At 44.9% G+C, this 22,231-nt stretch overlaps 1 protein-coding gene across 1 annotated transcript; it reads left to right on the top strand.

The window, feature by feature from the left end:
* Positions 1 to 1,223: 1,223 nt before the first annotated feature.
* Positions 1,224 to 21,021, top strand: fbxo46 (F-box protein 46). The gene is made up of 4 exons (XM_080731535.1): positions 1,224 to 1,679; positions 13,437 to 14,125; positions 16,254 to 16,508; positions 17,127 to 21,021. The coding sequence occupies exons 2-4, from the start codon at positions 13,604 to 13,606 to the stop codon at positions 18,732 to 18,734; spliced, it is 2,385 nt and encodes a 794-aa protein (XP_080587661.1). The 5' UTR covers positions 1,224 to 1,679; positions 13,437 to 13,603; the 3' UTR covers positions 18,735 to 21,021.
* Positions 21,022 to 22,231: the final 1,210 nt, after the last annotated feature.

The raw sequence follows: 22,231 nt of genomic DNA, 5'->3' as shown, positions 1-22,231 counted from the left end.
TATTGGATTGAAGTAGAGACGTCATGAGGTGCTCTCACCACTGGCATCACCACTGGGCTGGCAATGCCAATGACATCACCACTGGCATCATCAGGACGTTGCCAGAGATGCTGGTCCCTGATTGGGGACCAGCATCCTTAAACATCCTTAAACAAGGAGCAGGACACCGAAATACATACATACCCAGCCGATCGCAGAACTTGCATACTCTGCTTGCGCAAGTACTGTAATAATGCAGTCAAAAGGCATGCAATATGTTTTAGTTTCTTTAATGTATTTGGTTATAGACACTTTTAAAAAGAATAATGCTGAGAGTGTGTAAAATGTGGGGTCCATTATAAATAAGGGTCCATTTTTGTGAAAAGAGAATAAAGACTTCAAAAGATTCCCCTTTGTAACATGCCCAACTGTACAAGTTTGATCCTATAGGCACTGAGATGTAAAGTGCTGGTGAATCTGTGGACATTTGTCAAATAAATCTTAAGACACCATTTTTTGCATTACTTTAAGGCTCTTTGCACTGACTTCATTTCGATTCGTTTATTGAACTTATTTGTGTTTACTGTAAATAGCTGATACAAGCTATACTAACTTAACTTGTCATAATGCCATTACAAATTGTTGTTGGAGTATTTGTCAATGTGCGCAGTGCACTTGTGTAGATCTGCTATTTTATTTTTATTTTTTGTAATGATGAAAACGATTGAATGAAAAAGAAAAAAAGAATTTGAACATGTCCAACAAAGTGGTTAATTGAATTGATTATTTACTACGAAGGCATTGAGTAGCACAATTATACATGAAATGAGCTATGTATGTAAAGTACGTTTTATTGATTGACTCACTGGCTGAAGGTTCAATGCACCTTTTCACACTACAGCCCCAATAGTCAACAACAATTTGTTGCATCTTGTTGTAACAATGTGTATGAATGCAAATGTGTTCTGTTTGATGTGTGTGTGTGTGTGTGTGTGTGTGTGTGTGTGTGTGTGTGTGTGTGTGTGTGAGAGAGAGAGAGAGAGAGAGAGAGAGAGAGAGAGAGAGAGAGAGAGGGAGGGCAAGATAGAGAGGGAGGGGGAGTCGTGCAGAAGCCATATATGGGCACACCATCGTCTCTGCGCTGCTATTGGCTGCGGGCCTTATGCAGCTGCTTGTCAACAAGATGGCCTTTCCTCCTCTGGCTGTTTTGACACACCGATGATTATTTTGGTAGAGAGAGAGAGAGAGAGAGAGAGAGTCCCCGAGAACACACCGTAAAAGACCCTGTCTGTCACCCTGAAATAGACAAGCACACAGGAGGAGGGGGCTTGTGATGAGTGGATGTGGACATTAATGACAGCGTGACAGCACTCACACACAGGCCTTGGATAGCAAGCAACAACAAGCAACAAGAAGCAAGCAGGTTGGAGCAGAAAGTAGCTGTAGCTTTTTAGCTGCTGGTGGTGGAGAGAGGCTAATGTCGTTAGCCTCCTCGGCTAGCTGCCTCCTCAGCCATAGCGACGTGGACACAACATCAGTGGTGCTGGTGGTTGGTCTGGTCTGGTGTCACCTGCGGACCACCAGTCACCAGGAGCTGCTGCTGGCGACACCTCTCCGGTGTCAAACCATAAGCTGCTGTCATCGATAGCCGTCAACAGAGCGGTGGTTCCCCCTGGGGAGACATTCACCTGACTACTGAGGTAAGCTGGGTTTTAGCAGAACGTTAGCAGTACAGCTAGCGTTAAAGAGCCCCAAACTGGAACCTAGCATGTTTAAGTTAGCCGTGTCCTCCTCCTGCTCGTAGTCGCACACAGGTAACGCGATGCTAACCAGTTAGCCAGCTAGATAGCTCATATTTATGTTGTTTATGTTAATTAATATTTTTATTAGGCACACAATCAGTCACATCTGCATACACATTTCGAGCCTGTTCAGCTATGTATGGAATGACAACATTCCATCATCAATATAGGATACATTTTATCTTCTTGCCTACTTCCTTAAATGTTTTAGGAACATTTTGTTTTCTTCTATAAACATAAGACAAGACAAGACAAGACAAGACAAGACAAGACAAGACATCAGAAATAAAATAAATAAACGAAATTTAAAGAACATGGTACTGTATATACCATATTAGTTTAGTATGTTATAGTTGGTCTAGTTGTAGCTCAGAATGGGACATCAACAGTTAGTTAGCCAGGTGACTTGTACCTATGTGGCTAAAGCACTGTAATACATTAGTAATTAGTAATGCACTGTTTATTGAACACTTGAGAGGGTACAGATGTAACCAAATGGGCTACATTTGTACCCTCTGTCAGAGTTTCGAATGGATATTGACTCTGAACTCAACTGTGTGTGAGTTTGACTAACCCAAGCAGCAGCCACTTGCTTGGGCAGTTAGACAGAATGTTGCTGTTGTATTTTAAAACCCCCATTGTTTGATTTGTAAAAATACACCAGCAGATGGTGTATCTCACAATCCATGCAGGATTGTGTATTTTCCAATATATGAGCTATTTGAAGCAATCAGCTGACCAGAGATGAGGTCTGTTTGTGGACTTTTTGTTCTTTGAAACCCCAAACCTGCTGTCATTTGCATAACAATTAAAAAGCAAATGTAGGAGACAAAGAATTAAGGGACTCACAAATGGGTCCTGACCCAGTGTTTGGGAACCAGTGTCCTATACTGTCTGTCATCTGTCTCCATGGCATTAGTGCTCTGCTGGCGATCTCCAACCAGACACAAGGAAGCAAACGTATTGTCACTGGCAGTCTCTCTTTACTAGGTGTCGTCATGATACCGTAGGATGGTATTATATATTAATCTGGTCTTTGTTTGTAAGTGCTATGGCTAATAATGTACATGTGCCGTATGGATTCGGCTGCTGCCGTGAACAAAGTTAATTTTGTAATTTGACAGAGGTAACTTAACCCCGGCTGTTGGAGGGGGGGAAAAAAGGGATGTTGTTACGATCTCATGGGAAAATGATCTGATAACCTACATCTATCTAAGTCTTGTTGTTCTTTTTTTGAAGCGCTCATTTCAGCCCCACAATAACACTGACCCACTGTACTGTTGCATTGAAGTTGGCCTAATTATGGGGGAAACCGGCTGTGGTGTCATAGCGGGTGATTCTGTTAAACGCTTTATCTCCCCAAAGGGGGTTGAAATTGGGTCATGAAGAAACTGTAAAATAGAATTTTGTAAAATTTGCTTTCAATGCATGTGGCGCTCGCTAGGTTTGTTTTGTTTTTAAATTGTACCGTGACAGGCTAACATAAGACATAATAACCATACATAGATAGATGCTTCCTTGTACACATAGACCCGTCGGTCGGGCCACCTTTTCTAACTAGCCTGACAAGAGGGCGACTCCAGACGCTCTGTGTTTTTTGGGGGGGCAGACTGCTGGAGAGAGAGATGCAGTCAGTCCTATTGTTCTGTTAGACAGTTTGTAGCGCGGCTGGCCTGCTGGCCATACTTCTGTTGTATTGTCCACACAGACGCAGAGGGAGAGGGCGAATACACCCACCCACACACACACACACACACACACAGACAGAGAGAGAAAGGGCTTGAGTTGAGGCTTGCCAGCATGCTTGGGTGATATATCACTTCGCCTGCTTATGTCCATCTCCATCCAGCTGAAAGGTTCTGAAAAGAGGGGTGAGATGTCAAAGAGAAAATAAGCTTCAAGAGTGGGAGTGAAGGTGTATTGTTGTTTTTCCTGGAAGAAGACATTTGTATCGGCACAGGTTGACTTTTGATAAAAGGGCAGCCAATAAATGCTAATTTATATATGCTCTGCAAAATGTGTTTTCAACTGGAGCACTGAGCAGTGAGCACTGTTGTTCAGCTGAAAATGTGAGTTTGAGCCTGGTCAAAAAGATATGATGGAAGATGTGTAAATTACCTGGCCTCTGTATGTCCCAACGGCACCCCTCACAACTAGTCATAAATACAGCCTATCGTATGATCTCTGTCGGGTGGAAACCTGTCCAAAACTGTTACTTTTCAGGATTCAAATTCAAAAGTAGCAGATCTACAAGCTTGAAACAGCATAGATCTGGCACCTTTGATACTTGACTTTGATACTTGATCATACGACTGTGACGCTGTAGTATGATCAAGCAGTTAGAATTAAAAAACGTAGATTATGTAGATAAGAGGTTTCTGCCCAACAGCAACACTATACAGGTTTAATTTACTGATCTTGGGCAAACGTTGTTCCTCCGAGACTGATAGATGTGGTTATGTTCAGTCTGTGAAGTGTGAACATAATAACCACAACGGATAGCACCGCACCAGCCTGTGCTTTATGTACACTACAGAGATTAAAGTAAAGGTTTTGAGGTCCATGCATGGGTTCAGGAAGTATGTGAAACCTGTCATTGCCTGTCTGAACATTCCTACTCACTATGCAATCAGTAGGATCTCTCTTCTTTTTCCTCATTACTTTGACCTAAAATTACCCTCAGTCTCTCAGTCAATGTTTTGTAGATTAACGTGACTTATTGATAAAATTCAATAGCCGACTTTTTTTGTCGCGTTTCTCAATCCTAAAATAAATACCCAGGGACTGTCGGGAACCTAAGACAGGACCAGAGAGTGATGTAATCAGTATTATTGGCGTGTTTATTTTGGGGGTAAGGCACCTGAGCTCAATAAGATAAACGGTAACCTGTCAGTTAACTTCAATAGTAGTTCATGTCTTTTCCTTTTAACTGTAATTCTAGACGCCTCTGCTCGGTCAAACATGTGACACCGTCTCTGACGTGGTTTTCTATTCTCCTCTGTTCCCATAAAGCCTTTCAACCTGGCGTGCCTATTGTGGGCATGTCATTGGAGGTGGAAATGTGTCAAAATAAAAAATAAATGAATGAATGAATCCAATTCAAATACAAATTCAAAAATAGCCTATCTTTAACTCGAGCTTGTAAATGCGCTATTTTCCCCGGGCAGAAACGTTACTTATCTCCATTTTTCAAATAGTTTTTTCCCCCTGTAAATCAATGCCGTATTTCCTCACACAAGAGTGTCACACAAAATAAGTGTGGAGATCCACAAGCTTGTAGATCAGCTATTTTCACTATTTTAAATCGTTTTCGAAATAATAAAAACAATTTTCGACTTACGACACCAACGTTATAGGGCTTAATTTTGATTGATTACTTTAACATTTTGCAAAAAGTAGTAAGTACACACCCGTACAGTTATACAATAATGCTAAAAACAACACAAACCGCTCTGAGGGCTGGTTTCCATTGTGACATAAAGAGTCAAGACAGGCAAGCCACAAGACTTGTCTAATGTCTAGGTCCAGTGCTTGAGACTTAGCAGGGGCTGTGCATTTCCACAACATTGCACTCGCCAACTTCCATCCATCCATCCATCCTGGCTTTCAGATCTTTGTACCCGCTATTGACAAACATGTAAAACATTTAACTGTACACTCGCGCTCCCTTGCTTGGCGTTCATTGGGGGGGGGACTAGCGTGGTGTGAGCCACCTCTGTTCTATACTAGCAGTGCCCTGTGAAATAGCTGCAGTGCCGCAGCCTGCCCTCTGTGTCTTGTGCTTGGGCTGGATTTGGAAGGATTACACCTATATGCCAAAAGCTTAAAACCACCACCAAACCCCAGCGTATTGATCTGCAGGAATTGTTCAGTGTGTGTGTGTGTGTGTGTGTGTGTGTGTGTGTGTGTGTGTGTGTGTCTTTCCCCACAATACGGATGCTGCGGTTAACCTAAACCACTTTCAACCTCGAGTGCCTATTTAGGACATGTCATTATAGGCAGCATTTTTATAAAAAAACGGTGTGGAAATAGCCGATCTACAAGCTCACACTGCGGGAGCAGCGGGGCTCAGGGGTGTCACAAGGGGGGGAAAAGTGGGACTGAGTTACTAGGGCCCAAGGTGGAGGGGCCTTAATTATGTTATACTTTAGCTATTGAAAAATAGCAGATACACAAGCTCACAGCGCAGCACTCGGTGCCGCGCTGTGAGCTTGTGTATCTGCCATTTTTGAAAAGTCGTGAAAATGTTTGCAAATCTTTTAATATACACTCCCCACAAAAAGTTCGGAAATCTAACTTTGGTCAATTCTCCCCTTTAATAAACCCAAATGGTATTGTGTTTTATATCATTTTCATTGCTGATTTGTCACCTTTACAACGAGAAACAGCTTGTAAGCATCGGGCATTCGAGGCATGAGCTACACAGCCAAACGTGTGGGTTGCGCTGACCAAAACTTTGCCAACATTCGGTCCATTATATCCCCCCTTTAATTGTGCCAAATGGTATTGTGTTTGATATCATTGTTATCGTTGATTCGTCACCTTTACAATGAGGTACAGTTCGTAAGGATCTGGCATTCGTGGAATGAGAAACACAGCCAAACGTGTGGGTAGCGCTCCTCCAAAAATTGTCAAAATGGCCTGGCAGGCCTGCAATACTGTTCTTTTGGTCTTCACCTTTGTTACTTGGGGCATTGAATGCTTGCACTCTCTCACAGTAATAAGGAAAAGAAAAAACAACACATATTGGCAATTTTTACACTTTATTAATGTTAAGCTCAGTGTCAAAACGAGAGTAAATGCCAGCAGAACAGTATTGCAAGCCATTTTGGCAAAATTCTGGTCGGCGCTACCACACGTTTGGCTGTGTAGCTCATGCCTCGAATGCCCGATGCTTACAAGCTGTACTTCGTTGTAAAGGTGACAAATCAACGATAAAAATTATATATATACAAATTATACAAATTTTGCTTCTGGGGGGTCCCTGGAACTAAATATTTTGAGATGGAGGTCCGTGGCCAAATACATATCATTTTGGGGGTCCTTCACGTGAAAAAGGTTTGAGCACCACTGACATAGAAACATGTTTTTCAAAAAACCTTAGAAGGATTTGAAATATTCAAAGGACTTTTCAAGATTTTTCAAAAATAGCAGATCTACAAGCTCGCAGTGAGCTTGTATAGCTGCTATTTTTCAGTAGTTAAAAATACCCATATGACGTTTTACATGACAATTAATTGTCACTCAAATAATTGTCGATTAACGATTTAATTGTGTTTTTGTCGTTGATAATTACATTTCTGTTTGGCTTTTAGGCTTTGAAGTTGCATATGGTAGAAATGACACATAACCTAAATATACAAATACATTACTGACATATTTGACAACTTACTACTTAAAAAATAACATTGATAGTGGAAATAGCCAATCTACAAGCTCACAACGCGTCGCGATGCGACGTGTTGTGAGCTTGTAGATCTGCTATTTCCACTATTTCTGACATTTTTCAACATTCACGATTATGACAAAATAATTGCGATAATGTCAAATAATCACGATTAGACGATTATGTAATAATTGTGACAGCCCTAGCGACACCCCTGGCGGGGCTACTCTTTTATTTTTGCGTGCGGCTTAGTATGAAATGAAGCATAAGTGGTTCAGTCACAGGGTAAGAACACCCCAAGTATTTTTATTCTGGACCACCTACAGTATGAAAACCACTTGGAGATTGTGTGCTCTTAAAGCGCACACATCAAATTGGAAACCCCACGCGTGTGTGTCCCTCCCTCCCTCCCTCCCTCTTGTGTCGGGGAGGGCTCAGTGAGTAGGAGTGATTGAATAAAGCCGTTGAGATGAGGACTGATGTCCCTGCCTGTGTGTGTACCCGTCAGTAGGCGGTCACAATTATTATTACGTAATCGCAATTTTGCGCAATCGTCATAATTGATTCCACGTTGAAAGAGGTTTTATATTTTTATTCTAGAGGAAATGGCATCTACAAACCCAACGTACCATGATGCAATGAGTTGTGGGCCATAAAGTTATTAAATATGTGAGTTATGTCTTATGTTATTTTTTAAGTTATTTGTCATAACTGCCATGTGGAATTCTTTTCCTTTTACGAAGCCCAAAAGGAAAATGATATTATGTTCAATGCCCCAAAATTGTAAATCACAATTATTTGTACGACAATTTAATGGAGAAGTGAAATGTCAGGATGGCTGCCAGCCCTGCCCCTCGTCATGCTGACACACCGCAGTGGACAGCCTGCTCTCTCTTTATGATCCCATCTAATCTGTCAGGAGGGCAGGAGAGAGTGATGGAGGGAGGGAGGGAGAGAGAGAGGGAGGGGGAACACAGTATGGAGAGAGGTCAAATAGAGAGACAGGAAAAGCATTCGCCTGCATTTTCCCCCTCAACAACAGTGTAATTTGCCTGTTCTTAGCTGTAGTCGTTATTCTGTGTGATTATGGAATGGCCTGCCCACACACACTGCGTGTGGGCGGTATTTGCTTTTTTACACCTCTTTTCCACCATTCCATTAGTCCTCCTGGAGGCAAAAAGCAACAGCCTTTCATTTCATTGTGCCACACAGAGAAGCAAAAGACAAAAAGAGGCTGGTTTCGTGGCCTCTGGACCGACGACACTGGCCAAAAAGTTAGTCTATACACACTGTAGTAATCTCACTCTGTGGGGTAAATGAACACACCTTTTTGTGGGGTCCTATTGGTTATATTATGTACTCTCCACTTGCCCAGAGTTAAATGAGCTAACATTCTGGATTTTACAGGGCAGGAGAAACCAAACGTATAAAGTCCACAATCACAGGAATATTTAACCTATTTAGACCTGAGGAGGACCCGGTTCTACAAAGTTCCAGGGACCCCCAGAAGCAAAGATTTTAGTTACAATTGTTTGCTTTAAAAATATATATATATTAAAAAAATTGCACAAATGTTCCAGATTTATCCAAAATAGCAGATCTACATGCTTATAGCACTGCACTCGCCGGTGCCACGCTATGAGCTTGTATATCTGCTATTTTTTAATAGCTTAAGTATATAAAAATGATGGTTAAAGTGGTTAAAATGACACAGAAGGGAAACGCTAATAAAATGCTGTGGACAAATGTTATTTGGGCAAACCTAGATTAAATGTGTTGTGTTGTCTCTTCTCCCTGACGGGAATGGACTCAAAGGTTGACAGTTACTACAGTACATGCCAGTGGAATGGAATGAAGCTGCTTGTGTATTACAATCTCTGTAGAGCAGACAGCAAGTCCAGGCTTGCTAAGAGTTAGAAAATGTAGCACGCAGAGTCAGACAGCATTTGATGGCAGAAGGGATGATTTTTGTCATCAAATCCTTCTAGTTAAAGCGGCACTATGTCACATTGTATTATGAATACAATTGTAATGTTTAATCTGTATGGCATTATGTTATACAATATAACTTTACAATATCTTTCTCCCTGCTCTTCTATTGAGACATTTAGATCGTGTCAAAGGTTATGTCTCACCTAGACACCGGTTCTGAGTTCTGACACCAATTTTGACCTGATGACGGTCACAATTCAATTTATCCCCTGAGCAAGCAGACCAGCTCTATTAGCTCTATGGTAAAAGTGTCAGGACTTGTGCAGGAAACCTGGTTCAAATCCGGGGTAGAAGAGTAAAGTTACATGCAGCTTTAAGTGCATTATTATTGATAAATGATATCTATGACATAAAATATTTGTGATATTGTTTGATTGTTCCCCGATTTAACCCATTCAGAATGGGTACACATTATGGTGTATTATTATTTTATGCTTTAATTATTGAAAAATAGCAGATATACAAGCTCACGAGCTTGTAGATCTGCTATTTTTGAAAAATCGTGAACATTTGAATTTTGACCTGATTCTATAAGTGTCTTTTGAATCCTTCTAAGGTCTTTTGAAAAACCTATGTTTCTATGTCAGCAATCTGGCTAAACGTCGTCAAAGAAAAGATCCTTTTCACTTAACTGGAGCTCAGTTAGTCTGTTCTTGAGAGACTACTATGTCAGTGGTTCTCAAACCTTTAAATGTGAAGGACCCCCAAAGTGATATGTATTTGGCCACGGACCCCCATCTCAAAATATTTAGTTCCAGGGACCACCCAGAAGCAACATTTTTGTTACAAACGTTCGCTTTGAAAATACATATATTCAAAGATTTGCACACATTTCCACGACTTTTTCAAAAATAGCAGATCTACAAGCTCGCAGCGCGGCACTCGGTGCCGCGCTGTGAGCTTGTATATCTGCTATTTTTCACTGGTTAAAGCATTCAATAATTCTAGGCCTAAATAGTAGTAGTAATAGGAAGAACATCATGTTTTATCACTTCGTGCTTGCATAACATCTTCAGACTAGGATTTAAGTCTAGGATCATGTACAGGCTATGCTACACACACAAAACGCTGAGGAAGAAGGCTACAGACATACAACATATGACATCACTAGACAAACATGATGCTACGTACACACATTTTACTATGGCAAAACGCTGAGGAAAAAGGCTACAGACACACACACAGCCACTTAGGAGTGGTTTGCACCGCTCAAAAAAAAATCAAAAGTAGCAGATCGACAAGCTCAAATAACTTGTAGATCTTCTACTTAAAACAAAAACAAAAAAACGATTAGGAACGTTACCCTGTTGTCTGAGCTGTCTTGAGCAAATGCATGCCATAACATGGTTCAGTTACTGTCTAGTGACACCAACACTGTTCGTCCGTGCATGTTCACTTCATATCCGTGTCCACAGGTTTGATTACCAAGTCCTTTGAAAGGTGCTATCTACACAGAGTAATCTGCCATTTCAGACCAACCCTAACAGCTATGCTTTAAACGCGTCATTCATTCTGATTCTATAGCTCTACTGGAAGTAGAAACTGAAGTGTACAGTAGAATTGATCTTTGACTCTCTAGTCTGCTTTATACATGGTTGCACACTGGTGTTAATTGCACACCGGTAAATAGCAGCTACAGTATACAAACTCAAAACGCGTCACGATTCGAACGTGACTTTTTGATTGATTGATTTTATTAGACAAACATGTAGAAAGTACAAGTATAGTCGATACAATAGAAATGTAGTACAGTACAAGTACAGTTAAACACCCTGCCTGAAAGAAACATCCCTAATAAAACCTTTTTACCAGCGAGCTACATGTTTTAAGGGAGGTAGTGAAGGAATTCCACACCTGGTTGGCAGTGTTGTAGTAGGAGAATTTACTCATATTTGTCCTGTGGGTTTGTTTTATCAGATCATTGTGAGCGCTCCCTTTGGTGTTGTGGCTGAGTTGTAGATCTGCTTTTTACTGAGCACGACTCCGCCACACAACTATAGTATAAATCAGACTTGACAGCAGCATTTTTATTAGGCACTTGGATGCCGAAGGGTAACCTGTGTCCACCACTGAGGTGCTTCCGGTTTGGCCTGGAGCGTCGAATACAAACACAAGTGGCCGTTGATGGGAGGGAAGCCGGGCGGGAACGGTGAGATCATCTATGTCACTGATACTCCTGTACAGGCTGGGGCGGCGCCTGGCCCGCAGTGGGAATGTTGAATGGGAGGAGTAGGACCTCTGGGTAGGGTGGGGGCTTCTCACTCACTGGCAGGTGAGCAGTAGTGATGGGGAAATCCCGTTCATTTCAGTGAACGAATCATTTCACTGAAGCGATCTAATCGGGTACAGTTTGAGGTTGAGATACATCGGTGTGTAAAGGATGCTTCTGTGTGTGAATAAATTTAAAGTCACTTAAAGAGAGCCAATGTATTAATGAGTTTGCTATGTAACCTTAGGCTCAAGCTGTCCCCTCACCGCGGGCCTTTGTAATTACCCCATTTAGGCCTAGAATTATTGAATGCTTTAACCAGTGGAAAAATAGCAGATATACAAGCTCACAGCGCGGCACCGAGTGCCGCGCTGCGAGCTTGTAGATCTGCTAGTTTTGAAAAAGTCGTGAAGATGTGTGCAAATCTTTGAATATATGTGTGTTTTCAAAGCGAACGTTTGTAACTCAGATTTTGCTTCTGGGCGGTCCCTGGAACTAGATATTTTGAGATGGGGGTCCGTGGCCAAATAAATATCATTTTGGGGGTCCTTCACATGAAATGGTTTGAGAACCACTGACATAGTAGTCTCTCAAGAACAGACTAACTGAGCTCCAGTTAAGTCAAAAGGACCTTTTCTTTGACGATGGCTGGCAGATTGCTGACATAGAAACATAGGTTTTTCAAAAAAACTTTAGAAGGATTCCAAAGACACTTATAGAATCGGGTCAAAATTCAAATTTTCACGATTTTTCAAAAATAGCAGATCTACAAGCTTGCAGCGCGGCACTCGGTGCCGCGCTGTGAGCTTGTATATCTGCTATTTTTTTATATATAAAGCATAAAATATTGCGTCATATTGTGTTCAGGCCTAAATGGGGTTTAATCGGTCGCGACATAAACACGTTGCACCGACCACATGTCTCTCCTCCTCCCTTTAAGCATGCCGCCATGCATGCATGCACGTTCTTGGCAGCCCCTACAGCTGGCACAGTGCATGACACACAGTAGCAAAGCATTCTGGGTATATGGAGTAAAAGGCTTTCCCCTGCAGCTTGTACTATGGACTCCCCTGGCAGGGAGAGATGGGTGAGGGGGGACCCGAGGGAGGGAAGCGACATCAGTTTCACTACTAACCCCACCCTACCTCCTGCTGTTGGCTAAAAATAGGCCCAGCATTTGCCTTTGCCTGCTTGCCTGCCTGCCCCTCCCCGTGTTGCCTCTCCCATTAGGCAAGTCCTCTTTGAAGCAAAGTGAGAGAATCCATTTGGTGCTTTTGTGTCTACCCCGCAATCCCACCCCTCTCTCATGATCGGGCAGCCTGAAATGGAAGCCCTTTAATTTGATTGAGGCGCTCTGACGTGAGAGAATTGATCTTACAGTAAAGCAGCAAATGTAATGGCTAATTACGTTTGGCCAAAGGAGGAGACTGGCTGCCAGAATGTTACACGGTTCGCTTAACCACTTTAAGACCTATACTGCGCTTTGTTGTACGCCAAAAAGCTAAAATAGCTGATATACAAGCTCATTTCACTATACCATGGAATATTACTTATGTGTATGCACTGACGGTGTTCATGCCTTTTTTCTTTTTTATATTTGTAAACTTGTTTACCCCAAGAAGAGCTGTTGCCAGGTATAACGTCTAATGGGGATCCTAAATAAACTCAAACTCATTAAACTCATTGTTGTGAGCTTGTAGATGGGTATTAAAACAACAAAAACAAAACGTATAGAATTTTCTTTTTGTCATTTTTGTGAACATATTTTCCTGTAATGATATGCCCAAAATAGGGACGCCCGATTTAAGACTTTTTTAAGGCTGGGTTGTCCTACACATTACGCCTATTTTACAGCTCATTTTGCAACCATTCACAACCTCAGTTGACCATTGATCCAGTCCCACACGTGTCCTGTTATCGTGTACTTGTTATCGTTCAACAGTTACTCAGTTTGTATGACAAATGACAGAGCCGTTTCTAAGGTATCCACTCTTATCTGCTCTCCGTTAATCCCTTCCTTCTCTTCCTTGTCCTCCCTTTCCCTCCACTCCCCTCTCTGTTGCTCCAGATTGTATGCCAAGCGTTCCCGTGGAGTCAGGGAGGCAGACCGACGGCACCCGTCGAGTTGGCGCGCGGGAACGAGGAGGGGAGAGAGAGAAGCAGAATGACGGGTCTGGCTCTCGGCGCTCGCTGGCCAGCCTAGATGCCGATATGCCCTGGTGGTTCGTTCCCTAGATGGACCGAGACACCTTCTCCCACATCCGCCTCTGGTGCCCGCGCCCCTTTGGCACCTACTCCCAGAACAAGGCTCGCGGCGGTGGGGGGTCGGGGGGCGGAGGAGGGTCGGGGCCGCAGGGCGCCCCCTCGCTCTGCAAGGCTGAGCCCTCGCCGGGGGGCAGGAGGTCGCTGGATGGGAGCGGAGCCGTAGAGATGATGCTGGGAGGCCAGGACGAGGACGGAGACGGAGAAGAGGAGGAGGAGGAGGATGCGGGTTCAGAGTCAGAGAACACTCCCCCCGAGCTGGGCTCCAGCTCCACCATGACTCAGAGCCAGGCCCCTCTCCCTCCGCCCTGCTCCTCGTCCTCCTGTCCCCCCGGCCCTCCCTCGCCGCCCTCTTCCGGGGCGCAGATGGAGGACGGCCGCGTGCTGCTGGACACCTGGTACGTCATCAAGCCAGGAAACACCAAGGAGAAGATCGCCTTCTTTGTCGCCCATCAGTTCAGTGGAGCAGGGCTGCCCAGGACCAGCGCCATGAAGGTGAGCAAAAAGGAGCTGCCGCATGCATTTGTGTGCACACAAATCATTCATCATTCATCATTTACACATTTTAAGTCTTTATGTTTTAAAACATCAAGACTGTGAATAAGTTGGCTGATTGGTCAAGGATCCAAAACCAAGACCAAGAAATATCTATACATTTGCAGTGCAGGCCCAGGCAGAAATAATAGTTTGACTAACAAATGAGCTTGGCAAAAAAAAGAATACTTGCAGAAAAACAGACAAAACAATTCAGGCGGTCTGTCTCCGACCACCGAAATTTTCATCAGAGAGTTCCGACTCTAATTCGGGGTAATGCTTTTCAGAAGATGCGAGTGATGTCAATTTCGGTGGTCGGAGACAGTATGGACAGGCCTTAAAGTTAAGGCATAAGAGCTGGTATTTAAGACAATCAAAATAGAGCCCTATATGTTTCCACTAAGGCCCTTGGCTGCACTGCGGGCCCTGCAGCTCTCTCCCCTGGCTGTTGTCTGTTGCCAACCCAACACAAAACTAAAGCAAAAACCAAACTCTCAGCACCTCCAACCTTTGCTTTACAGCGGGTGGATCATACCAAGACAATGATTAGCAACTGGTAATTCAATGAACTTGTATAAACTAAAGCTAACACAAGGCCTATTACCGGTAGTTAAGTACACAGTATACATAAAGGTTTTACCGTCAATTTCGAATGCATTTCTTTGGGTGACAATTCATTCGCAAGACCATTAAAATCCATCTAACTTTTGCCATTGTTTTCAATATACAAATGTTTAAGACCAGTGAGTAGTCCTTGTATTGTTACTCAAGAATGCATTCAGATGTACAAATGAATACTGAACAGACACTTCCACTGGCCTCTTTGAGTAGGCTTTATGTTTTTGATTTCAAAAGATGACATTCTCTTGATACAGTTATTTATAATTGGCCATTGTTTTTGAGCCTCTTTTGAGTCACTAGGGCATGTGACTCAAAGATATCATGGAATAGATGAAATTGCCAAGTATTCGTAATATAAAATTATCTGAAATTCATCTAAAAACCTCTCAGGAATTCTCAGGATTTATCCTCGTGTGTTCTGTCTGTGCTTTATGCTCAGTTTTCAGTCTGATTTCAGTCATTTGGGTTCCATAGAGGCCAGCATGTCTTCTGTGGAAGCATGTTCTGCAGTGAAAATAGCCGATCTACAAGCTCTCAATGAGTCTGTGACTCTTTCTTTTTTTCTCTTCTTTTAAGATTAGAACATGTGAAGTGGTCAAACTTAGTCCGGTAAAATTAAGGCAGAGGTTGGACAACATTTTATGATTTAGTTTTTCAACTGATTCTGTTAGGAAAGTAGGTCTACTAGCCAGGATAAAACATCTACCATGATCTGCTCACTGCAAATACCCACAGTGGCCAAATCAAGTTGGGCTCCCATCGACTTTCTATACAGGAGGAAAATACACAGAAAAAAATCTGCTTTAAGTAGGATGTGAGGGGTCTAACTAGGGGTTTGTCATGATGCTGAATCCATTGCAAGCATTTGTTTCGCACAAAAAAACATTCATTGGCCCCAGAAAACGCCAACAAAAGATGATTTTATTTGATGACTCATCACTTTTCATCACTAAACCATCATTTTCTGGGGCCATTTTTAGCCCAAGGAATGTTTTTTGTGCAAAACAAATGCTTGCAATGGATTCAGCATCATGACAAACCCCTAGTTAGACCCCTCACATCCTACTTAAAGCTGATTTTTCTTTCTGGGTATTTTCCTCCTGTATAGAAAGTCGATGGGAGCCCAACTTGATTTGGCCACTGTGGGTATTTGCAGTGAGCAGATCATGGTAGATTTTTTATCCTGGCTAGTAGACCTAATTTCCTAACAGAATCAGTTGAAAAACTAAATAATACAATTTTGTCCAACCTGAGATGTATTTTTTCCCTAGATTTACTAGATTAAACTAGCTACATGTTTAGAAGCATTTTCCGTAAAACCCTAATGATCTGGGATATTTCATAAAAGCAAAGGTTGTGATTTCTTCACATTATAGGCCATACACGTTTTCTTCAGTCGTGTGATTTTATTTAGCTTTAATCCACGTAAGGTTTTTGAAATGTAAAAGTCTACATCTCTTCATTGCAGGTGAAAGGTAACTGGGCGACGGACTGCAGCAAGGCCAAGCGACGGAGACGCTGCTCCTCCTATGACCCTCCCACCCGCACCCCCCAGACCTCCTCCTCGGACCCCCACCTCAATCAGGACCCCTCCTCCTCCTCCCCCCCAGCCCCCGACGCCCTGCCCAGCCCCGACCAGCTCTCGGGGGTGAGCGACACGGACCTGCTGTCCGTGGCCGAGATGGTGGCTCTGGTGGAGCAGAGGACGGCCATGGCTCTCCAGGTAGGGGTGGGCGATATGGTGATACATATCGTTGAGGCGATACAATGTCTCCACGATATGCCTTTTCAGAGATATCGTATATATATATCGTGATATAATGATGGAGCCTTATTGAAAATCCTGTTGAATTGTTAATACAGAGATTCATTGCAGAATTCATTTAAGCCAGCATTTTGCCAGTAGTTCTCATACCTTAAAATGTCAAGGTCTCCCTTTAACTCTTGACAGTATAATATATGAAACCAAATGGACCCGTCATTTAAGCAAGCATTTTGGTCTAAATCAGTAGTTCTCAAACCTTAAAATGTCAAGGTCTCCCTTTAACTCTGACAGTATACAAATGAAAACAAATGGACCCTTACGGGTCCATTTGTTTTCATTTGTATACTGTCAGAGTTACATACTTGTAAGGGTCAATTTAGACCTCCCAAAAGGAACCCAGAGAGTCCCTGGAACCCACTTTGAGGACCGTTTTTGTTACCTTGTACATGGTTGTACTGTTAAGTAACTTAAAATAACCATAAAAACCAACACGAAGAAGAATCGTGATACGACCGTGTATCGTGATACAGCTTGGAAAAATATGGTGACATTGTATTATTCCACCCCTATCTCCAGGGGATGGTGGCGGTGCAGGGGGGACAGCAGCAGCATCCCCAGCACACCCTCCTGAGGAGCACGGTGTCCGACCCCACCTCCATGATGTTCCTCTCGGAGGACTGCGAGGAGCCCCGCTCCCCCGCGGAGCCCCGGGACGCCCCTCCCTCCCCCATTCGGACAGACCAGGAGCTGGAGGAGGAGGCGGAGGAGGCGGAGCAGCAGGAGGAGTCCTGCAGGGTGGCCCAGGCCATCGCGCACTTTGAATCCCAGAACCTGCAGCCTCCGGGCTCCGGCTGCTCCTCCGGGAAGGGAACGACAACGGACTGCTCTTCTTCCGGCCGGGAGCGAGAGAGGCAGCAGCGGGTCGGCGGCGGCGCGGGGGAGTCGGGGAGCGCCTTTGCGACCCCGCCTCCGCCCCCCTCCTCCCACGCCCACGGCCGCGGCGAGGTTCGGATCGCCTTCCGGGTGTCCAGCCTGTCCAGCCTGGACCCCAGGTCCCAGTCGGAGCCCGCCGGCCGGCCGCGCTGTATGTTCATGAGCTGTGGGGGCGGGGCCAGCCAGGCGGGCGCCAGAGCCAAAGAGAAGATCACCTGTGACCTGTACCAGCTCGTCAGCCCGTCCTCCAGAGACCCCGGCGGTCTGCTGCTCGCCTCGCCCAAGCAGGACGGAGACCACCTCCACCACCACCACGCGGACGGCGGCACCGACCCGGCCCAGGACCTTTCCTCCGCCGCCGGGGAGAAGAAGGCAGGCGGCGCGAGCGTGGGGAGGGAGCGGGTGACGGGCTTCCACGTGGAAGTGGTGGTGACGGGCGCCGTGGACCAGTGCGTGTTTTACGGGAAGGACAGCACGGAGAATGTCCAGGAGGAGACGGTGTGTTTCGCCATGCCGGGCGGGGGAGGGGGCGGGAGCGTGGGTAGCTCCACGGACCCCTCCACGGACGACCCCCCTCCCGGCCAGCTGTTCTTCCTCCAGGAGGAGGGCAAGGGAACGGGCGGCGGCGGCGGCGTGTCAGGAATGTGCTCGTTGGACTGCGCCAACAACAACAGCGGCCCCGCGGCAGGGGGCGAGCGGGCCGCGCGGCCGGACTCGCCCCTGGTGGGCGTGGTGGACGACTGCTCGGACCCCTCACTGTGCCGCCTCTACCGCCACGTCTCCCACGACTTCCTGGAGATCCGCTTCCAGATCCAGCGGCTGCTGGAGCCGCGCCAGTACATGCTGCTGCTGCCCGACCACATCATGGTGAGCATCTTCAGCCACCTGCCCACGCGCTCGCTGGCCGCGCTCAAGTGCACCTGCCACGACTTCAAGGCGCTGATCGAGGCGTACGGCGTACGCGCGGTGGACTCGCGCTGGAACCAGGACCCGCTGTACCGCGACGACCCCTGCAAGCAGTGCAAGCGGCAGTACGAGCGCGGGGACGTGTCGCTCTGCCGCTGGCACCCCAAACCTTACCACCACGACCTGCCTTACGGACGCTCCTACTGGATGTGCTGCCGGCGCACGGACAAGGACACGCCGGGCTGCCGGGTCGGCCTGCACGACAACAACTGGGTGCAGCAGCCGGCCGACGGCTCGCAGCCCGTCCGCACCAAGCGGGAGGACAGGAGAGAGGAGGCCAGGTAGAGGAGCAGTGGACCTCCTTGAACAGATCAACTCACCTCCTCTCTCTCTCCCTCTGTGGGTTCAGGGGAGGAATGGAGAACGAAAGGATTTGGCAATCCTTTGTTTCACTTGCCTCGCGGCGGGGAGGACGAGAGGCGGAGGTTGAGGAGGAGAGTTTGCGTCTCTCTTTGCTTTTCTTTTAAGCCTCTCCCCCCCCTGGCCACTCTGCTCTGATGGTGGCACACTTGGACAGGTGTGTGTATGTATACCAGGGTTGGGGTCCGCTCCTGTGGCTCTGTGTTGTCGGTCAGCTCTCTCTGCCTCTGTACTGTATTCAAGTCTAATTCCATACTTGGTTGTTGGTTAACCTTCACGTGAAAACTATGTATTTTCATTGAGATAAAGCGTTCATAAATGTGACACATGTAACAATAAATGCCCTAGAGCTTAAACTCCTGCTGTGGCCAATTCATAGTACCTGTTCGTAATCGTATATATCGACAAATAATCCACGTTGGCTGTACAGTGGTGCTTTTTGAGGAACTTGGCGACAAAAGTGGTCCTTAAAGGACCAGAGTTTTTTCTTTCAGTGATAGAATGTTTGACATTTACAGTGTGATTGTATAGAGCTAAGTTGACCTTCCGTTGTACACGATTTGCCACTCATATCTTGTCCCGCGCCCATCGGAGGTTCTTTTTCTGTTTCTATGAATGTGCTGTAATGTTGTGTTCTGAATGAACAGGCCCCTGATAATGCTGCTGAAATCATTGCCTATGTCACTGATAACATTAATAGCCATACTGTTTGGTCACTTGACGGGCACACTCTCTCTCTCTCTCTCTCTCTCTCTCTCCCTTGTCTCTTCGCCATGCTTTTGTTTGAGCTGACCCCAACCTTGTAATGTAACCACACTGCAGAGCTGCTCCGAGGACTTTTCCTGGTTTACTGAGAATTATGGGAGTTTCTTGAATGACACTAAGAAATAGTGGGAGGAGGAAACGAAGCGCAATTTGATGTCACTTTGCAAAGGCCTGATGTCACTTTGTATGAAGGTTTGATTGACATGCTTGTTTATCTATTTTCATTATTTTTAAATTGGGGTGTGTGTGTGTGTGTAAGAGAATGTTTGCTGTTATATTCCTGTTTTGGTTTTTTTCTTGAGGAATGTTTTGTTATCGCTCCCACAGATTGTCTCCTCCTGCAAAAAAGATTTTATTTTATTTTATAACCGTGATGGTTTTCAGATCCTCAACCCCATCTTCTAATTCCTCTGTCCCCTCTCTCCTCCTCCGTGCAACGTTTTATTGTTTTTCAAAGCCATGGGTCTTGCTTGTTGAAACAGGTGAAAACCAACCACTTAAACCACAGAAACACTACACCAGCCTTAACCCCCAGCACCCACTCCAGAAAAAAAAAGAATAATAAAGTTCTTAACCTGCCCTTGTATGAGAATAAAATGTCAAGACATCTCACTGTCTGAAGCCTGATTCATATACCCCGTCATACGAAGGCGTTGAGCTTAGTAGAAATCATCTTTGCCGGGTGGAAACATCATGTCAAAAACATACCTTTTCAGGATAAAAATTCAAAGGTAACAGTTTGAAACGTGTCGCTGTGCGCTGCGTTTTGAGCTTGTGGATCTGGTGCTTTTGATGCTTTTTCATGACGCTGTAGTAGGAGGTAAATTAACCTACTGTAGTATGTTAATTTACTAAAAGAAAATGATGAATTAAGCATGAGATGGATGGTGCCTACTGGGGAGTTGCAATGGGTGCTAGAGACTCTTGGTGGATAAAAGGACTCCTTGGTGCTACTGTAGGCTGGGTCAATGTCCAGTGCCTGGTGACCGCTCTGACTATAATGTTTGTTTCGGGCAGAAACCTTATGTCCATATTTGGACAGTTTTCCCAGCCCCCTGTAAATCAACGCCCTATTTGATCATATTGCAGCGTCACCCAAAAGCATAAAAAGGTGCAGATCCGCAATTTTTCCAGAGCTTGTCGATCTGCTACTTTTGCCATTTTTGAATTTGAAAATCCTGAAAAGTAACCGACGATTTGTTTGAGATCAACCCTCCCCCACCGCTTTTACCTGCTTTTTCTATCCCCCCCACCCTACACCCCCCAAACACACACACACACACCTGCAAACTGACAAACTGGACATGCGTAAAAAGGACCGTTGTGAAAGAATGCCGTTGAAACTGCATGGAGGGGAAAAAAAGGAAGGTGGGGTGAGGCATTGGGAGACCACTGTAGGTTTCAGAACATGTACAATGCTAATGGCAAATATCTGCTTAAAAAAAGCCAAGTGATTATTAAACTGGATATCTGGTTGAACTGCCTGGTTTTACTGGTGTTCATTATACAGTACACCTGTGTCGTTTCTTTTTGTCTCCTCCTTTTGTGATGTTCTTTGGTTTTGGTCACTATTCTGGTTGACGTTGCCGTACAGCAGGGTTCCCCGATAGGCGGCCCGCGAGCCATTTGCGGACCGCGGGGGGCTACTGTCTGGCCCACACCAACCCCAGTAATAAAGGTGGTATAAGAGCAGCAACAACACTAGTATATCGTCGTTGCCGGGTGGAAATCTCGTATCCAAATTTGTATGTTCTTTCGCAAATCATACAAGGCCGTCGCACAAAAGTAGTGAAAACAGCCGATCTACAAGCACACAGTGCAAGGCGTTGTGTGCTTGTAGATTGGCTGTTTTCACTAGTTTAAATCATTTTTAATATGATAAATTCAAAACGAATGGTTTTGGACATGCAAGATTTTCACCTGACAACGACGAAAACTGTCGCTGGAGTAGTGGGAACGCCACCGTCGCCCCCTGCAATGTTGTGGCCCTCGGCTTGATACTAGACATAATTCGGCCCTTGGGGAAAACTAATTGAGGAACCCTGCCGTACAGGATGGATACCTTCTCTCTCACTGTTCAGAAATCTATCTGGTAGTCATGCGTAGCCAAATGATTAGAGAGCTGTGCCTACTGATTATGGTTGTGATCCTGATTCAATATTTTAGGAAACTGGAATCAGTTTTATAATAAATACCTATTTCCTCCCACGAGGGAAATTCTGTATTTTCAGCCCAACCCAGCTGATTTGCTGCCCACAAGGAGCGCATGAGCAATTAGGGGCTAAGAGTCTTGCTCAGGGACACACATCGACATTGCTACCCTGGCCAGAAATCTAACCTGGGACAACCAGGGGCTCTGGGTTCCCCAGGAGGGCTCCCTAAGTAACCATTCAGCTATGCCGCCCCCTGAAGAAGCCTAGTATTGCAGAACCGATGCCTAGACTTTAGGGCAGTCCTTCATACCGTAATATTTTGTACAGCAGTGGACGTACAGTATTATCCTCTGTCGGGTAGAAACCATGTCAAAAACAATCCACAAACTCAAGCTACTTTTGTGTGACACTGTAGTATGATAAAGGCGTTAATTTATGAAAAAAACGTAAGTTAGAATATGGAGATAAGAGGTTGAAAGAAAGCAATGATATGTTGAATTTATA

This window comes from Nannobrachium achirus (genome assembly GCF_963921795.1).
Source record: "Nannobrachium achirus genome assembly, chromosome: 8".
NCBI classification, from domain to species: domain Eukaryota; kingdom Metazoa; phylum Chordata; class Actinopteri; order Myctophiformes; family Myctophidae; genus Nannobrachium; species Nannobrachium achirus.
Note: the sequence above shows the minus strand (reverse complement) of the source record. Positions and strands in the feature narration are given on the sequence as shown.